Raw genomic sequence first — 5957 nt, 5'->3', positions numbered from 1 at the left:
GTTAATGGTGCTGCAGCTGCGGTGCTGGTCTGTACCGTCTTATCCTGCAGCGCCACCAGGCGTCCTCAAAGGATCTTACATTTTTTGGGATGAAAAATGATGCAGTATTCCCAACTCTTGCCTGTATGTACTGTACTGAGTCTTACCGTTACTATCCCTGGACTTTACGGTGCAGACAACTGTCTGAGAGCCAAAAAAGAGAAATAACACTAGTAAGGACTTTCTACTTTCAATAACGCTAAGTGAATTTGGAGCAAAAAGAAAATATTTATGTAACAGCCTGGCTAAGAAGAAAACATATACAATTAAAATATACAACTGGAGGGGTGCCTGAGTGGCTCATTGGTTGAGCGTCTGACTTCAAGTCATGATCTTGTGGTTTGTGAGTTAGAGCCCCACTTTCGGCTCACTGCTGTCAGCACAGAGCCTGCTTCAGATGCTCTGCCCCCACCTCTCTCTGCCCCTATCCTGCTTGTGCTCCCTCTCAAAATTAAACTCATATATATATAGTATATAGTATATGTATTATGTATATATATACACACACACATACATATACATACACACACACAATTGGAGTCATATAGAAAACTTTCAGAGTTACATATTTTTATTGCCAAGAACTATGGAAACTGCTAGCTATGAAACTTGGACAAATTATTTAACCTCTCCCAGTTTTCTCACCTGTAGGGTGGAGATAGTAATAGTGTATACCTCATAGGGCCGCCTTGAGTTTCCTCACTTTACAGATGAAGATACTGAGACAGAGAGAGATTAACTTTACACACACACACACACACACACACACACACACACACACACACACACAAAGCATGTAATTTGATGCCATCAGTTAGCAGAGTTTACATGAGTCCATTGCTGTGACTTGAAAACACCCAAGATTCATGTGGTAGAAGAATGCATGAGCAGGATTACTCAGAAATTATCATCTCAAATGATGAAACAAGGAAAGGCTGGAGAGTTTATCTAAGAGAGATATAATCTGTAACTGCAGTGGTGATTCCACATCTCAGATGGATGTCCTAATTTCATTAACTTCCCTTCTTACAGTGTCAATTGTAAAAACTTTTTATTATGAAAAATTTCAAACCCCATAAGGAAGAACTGTATGATGAATCTCCAGGTACTCATCACTAGCTTCAACAGTTCTCAATATTTTGCCATTATTGCTCACTCTATCTGCCCATCATTTTCCAATCCCAAACTAAGTTTTCACCCATAAATACTTCATTATAGATCTCCAACTTTTAATACTTAAAAAAATAAAACAACTATAATGCCATCCCCACACCTAAGAAGTTAGGTTAGCATTATTTAATATCCACTTAGATTCAAATTTCTCTAATTCTTTCAGTTGTTATGGTTGTTTGAATCAAGACCCACCAAGCATTATATTTGCTTGGTATGTGTCTTAATTTCTTTCATTGTGTAGAATTCCCTCCTCCCTTTTTCCATTTCATTGATTTGTTGGAAAAAGGGTAATTTTACCCTGACACCATGAAAACAATTTAGGATTTTACTGCCATGAGGGGTTTTTCTTTTGCCCTTAGACTATATCCCATTAGTAATTCATAGTAGCAGTACTATTTTAAGAGCTACCAGCACTTAGCATATAATACATTCAGAATACAGCTATGTAGAAATTATCTGAATAGTTGTTAAAGAAAAAGCAGTGGCAGATTATTATAGCAAGCAAAACTTCTCATTAACTTTCCAGAATCTCTAAGCAATTTAATGACAATTCGTTTCTTTAATATGACATATTTAAAACTATTCTTTTTCTTATATTTCCCTGATTCATCACTGCAATATATTGAATAGGAAGTTTTAAAAATTAACTTTAAAATTAAGGAAGGAAAATGTGTTTTATTTTATTTATTTTTTTTTTTTTTTTGGGACAGAGAGAGACAGAGCATGAACGGGGGAGGGGCAGAAAGAGAGGGAGACACAGAATCGGAAACAGGCTCCAGGCTCCGAGCCATCAGCCCAGAGCCTGACGCGGGGCTCGAACTCACGGACCGCGAGATCGTGACCTGGCTGAAGTCGGACGCTTAACCGACTGCGCCACCCAGGCGCCCCGGAAAATGTGTTTTAAAAGTAGGTAGGGACCACTGTAGAAAAGTTATTGCAATGTGAGGAAAAATAAACTAATGAAGCAATCAAACTGATGTATTATTTCTATTCAGGGTCATTAAGTTTTCTGTGACATGAAGGTCATATGTTCAGATAACAAGGAGAAAGCACAAATGGATCCTTCAATATTTTTTAACTTAAGCTTTGGTCAGATCACAGCTCTAATAATAATAGTTGAATAATTGATCCAGAAAAGCTGGCTTATTGGTATGTGAGAACATATAACCACAGACCACTACACACATTATTATTTCCAAACGTAGAAAACACTCAACAGGAATACTAACCTGAGAAGATTTCTTCTCCTTAATTAGGAGAAACTTGCCAGGTGATATCTAATGACAGAAAGCAGTATAGCATCATAGCAAGATCCCAGAGTCAGACAGATCTAGGAGAGATGCTCAGCTCTACCATTTATTAGTTGCTGACCCTAGTGAACTCGCTGGGCCTCTATGAATATCTATTTGCTCATTTCTAAAACACCTTACAGATTTACTTCTAATGTTAAAAGTGTTAAAATTGTGTATGATGCATAGTAAGCGTTTTTTAAAAAGCTTTAAAAGATACTATCTATACTTCTAAAACTAAGAGTAGGTATACTACAACACTCCAACTCAGAAAATAAGAGTAGCAAAATTTTAAAGACAAAACCAACTTAAAACATCATAAACAAGATTAATCATGTAATAGGCTGCAAAAAATGCACAATTGTTTGAGATAAAATATAACACATATACATTACATGCTTTGTGGAAGTTTCCTAGGGCTAAAGCTGGATCCGTTTCTCTGTAAAGAAATTTACCCTGACTTTAAATAATATTAAAGCACTCCTCTACAGGTAACTCAGGACGAATTTCATAATAGAAAAATATTTACAGACACAATATGGACATTTATGTTCCATCCCTTATCAGAAACCCAAATCATTCTGAAATGAGGGATATTCTTCCACTTCCCTTCTTGTACTTTGAAACTGCAGATTAGGGATAATGGGCTTGAGGAACTTGAACTCACTGGTCCCCGAGCCTCCCTGCAGACACACCTCATACTGGTAGCTCTGGGACAGCGTCCCCGCGCCGCTGACGTCCACCAGGTGGCCCGGAAAGTGGCCCTCGGGCCCCGAGCAGCGACCCGCAGACGCCGCCCGGCTCCGCCTGCACAGCCGCACCGCCACGAACACCAGCACCGAGAACAGGAAGAGCGACGACACGGACGCCAAGGCCACGACCAAGTAGACGGTGAGCGGGTCGGCCCACGCCTCGGCCGCCGCCACCTCCGGGAGCGGCAGGTAGGGCTGCGAGAAGCCGTCCACCAGCAGCACGTGCAGCGTGACGCTGGCCGAGCGCGGCGGCTCGCCATTGTCCTTGACCAGCACCACCAGCCTGTGCTTGACGGCGTCGCGCTCGCTCAGCAGCCGGGCCGTGCGCACCTCGCCGTTGTGCGCCCACACGCCGAACAGCCCGGGCTCCGTGGCCTTGAGCAGCTGGTACGACAGCCAGGCGTTCTGGCCCGAGTCGCCGTCCACCGCCACCACCTTGGTCACCAGGTAGCCCGCCTCGGCCGCCCTGGGCACCAGCTCGGTGCAGGGCGCAGAGCCGTTCTGCGGCGGGTACAGCACGAAGGGCGCGTTGTCGTTGTCGTCCAGCACCAGCACGCGCACCCGCGCCTGGCTGCTGAGCGCGGGCGAGCCGCGGTCGGCCGCGCGCACGCCGAACTCGAACGCCTGCAGCGCCTCGTAATCCAGGGACCTGAGCGCGAACAGCTGCCCGTTGTCCGCGTTGATGGACACCAGGGAGGCCAGGGGCAGCTGCGGGTCCGCGGGCGGCAGCAGCGAGTAGGTGACCTGGGCGTTGGCGCCCGAGTCCCTGTCCGTGGCGCTCACGCTGCCGATGTGCAGGGCGGGGCTGTTGTTCTCGAGGACGCGCAGGGTGTAGGTGGTTTGGCTGAAGGCGGGGGCGTTGTCGTTGACGTCGGAGACCGTCACGGTTATGTTGTGCTGCGTTTTCAGCCTGGGGGTCCCCAAGTCGGTGACAGTGATGGTGATGTTGTACTCGGCCTGGCTCTCTCTGTCCAGGGGTCTCTCTGTTACCAGGGTGTAGAAATTCTGTACTGAAGGCTTCAGGACGAAGGGGAGATGGTCTTGGATGGAGCACACCATCTTTGCATTGTTCCCTGAATCTCTGTCTCTAATCCTAAAAACAGCTACTACTGTCTCAGGTGAGTTTTCTGCAATTGGGCTAGTAAGTGATGACATAAGCAGTTCCGGTGGATTATCATTTATATCTGTTACATGGACCACCACTGTACATTTTCCAGAAAGCCCTCCACCATCTTTGGCCTGAATAGTTAATGTATAAGTTTGTATTGCCTCGTAGTTCAATTCGGCTTTAAGATAAAGCTTGCCAGATGTTGAATTGATTCGAAATGTTTTGAGAATTACTTCAGTGGCATAAAAAAATGCATAGACTATTTCTCCATTAGTTCCGGTATCTAAATCTCTAGCTGACACAGCGACAACCAGGGAGCCAACAGGGCTGTCTTCAGGCACCTGCACCTTGTAGAGGGACTGTACAAATTCAGGGATGTTGTCATTTATGTCCAAAACCAGGATGCGTATGAGGGCAGTCCCAGATCTGGGCGGAGACCCGCCATCCAAGGCTGTGAGGGTTAAATTGAGCTCAGAAACCTTTTCACGATCCAGCACTGCATCCAGGACCAATTCAGGATAAACATTCCCCTCCCCACTATCACGGACATTAATATGGAAATAGGCATTGGAGCTGATCGTGTAGTTTCTCAGGTTGTTGATTCCAACATCTGAATCCTGTGCACTTTCTAGGAGAAATGTTGCCCCTGGAGTGGTACTTTCTAATATTTTCAAGGTAGTCTCTCTATCTAGAAATACTGGAGAATGATCGTTGATGTCTCTGACCCATAGTTCAGCACGGAAAATCTGAAAAGGCTTTTCAAGTAACAACTGGAAAGGTAGCACACACGGCTCTCTGGGCCCACACAGTTCCTCTCGGTCTAATTTCTCATTTAGAAGTAAATCACCAGTAAGCGGCTTGAATAGTAAAAATCGTATGTTCTCATCTGAAATGACTCTAGATCCCCGAGCTGACAGTTCCCCCACCCCCAACCCCAGATCATTTGCTAGGTTGGCCAGAAAGGTCTCTCTCTCCGTTTCCTCCGCCACAAAATACCGAAGCGGTTCTGTGCCAGCCCAAGACATTCCCAGAAATACACAAAGAAAAAACACTTGCCTTTTCTGCACTTCAGGCATCACTCTGGCCTCCATTCTTCGTTTAAACAATCTTTCGAAACCACGTTCACTCGGCCTCAAGCAGTTCTCAGAAATGGCAGAAACCGAATCCTTAGAAATGAGTTGGTATGTTTGTGGGGAGGGGTCCTACTTTTCCCCAACTCCAACACCACGGTTTCCTTTCTTCTACTTTTGTCTGGCCAGCTTTCCTCTGAAAACTGGAGTCTGTAACATCCTTTGTGCGAATATTTCCCCCTCTTTTTAAGCCTGCAGCGCCACCTTGCGTTTTGTGGATGTTATTCCCACTTTCAAGAATAGAACAAAAAGGGGCGCCTGGGTGGCTCGGTGGGTTAAGCGTCTGCCTTCGGCTCAGGTCATGATCTCGTGGTTCACGAGTTCGAGCCCTGCGTCGGGCTCTGTGCTGACAGCTCGGAGCCTGGAGCCTGCTTCCGATTCTGTGTCTCCCTCTCTCTCTGACCCTCCCCCCATTCATGCTCTGTCTCTCTCTGTCTCAAAAATAAATAAACATTAAAAAAAAAAA

General features: G+C 45.3%; 1 protein-coding gene across 1 annotated transcript; it reads right to left on the bottom strand.

The window, feature by feature from the left end:
• Positions 1-2853: 2853 nt before the first annotated feature.
• On the bottom strand, positions 2854-5582 carry PCDHB7 (protocadherin beta 7). The gene has a single exon (XM_042937378.1). The coding sequence runs from the start codon at positions 5450-5452 to the stop codon at positions 3065-3067; it is 2388 nt and encodes a 795-aa protein (XP_042793312.1). The 5' UTR covers positions 5453-5582; the 3' UTR covers positions 2854-3064.
• Positions 5583-5957: the final 375 nt, after the last annotated feature.

The sequence above is a fragment of the Panthera leo genome, chromosome A1 (assembly GCF_018350215.1).
Source record: "Panthera leo isolate Ple1 chromosome A1, P.leo_Ple1_pat1.1, whole genome shotgun sequence".
Lineage (NCBI taxonomy): Eukaryota > Metazoa > Chordata > Mammalia > Carnivora > Felidae > Panthera > Panthera leo.
This window is presented reverse-complemented; position numbering and strand designations above follow the sequence as displayed.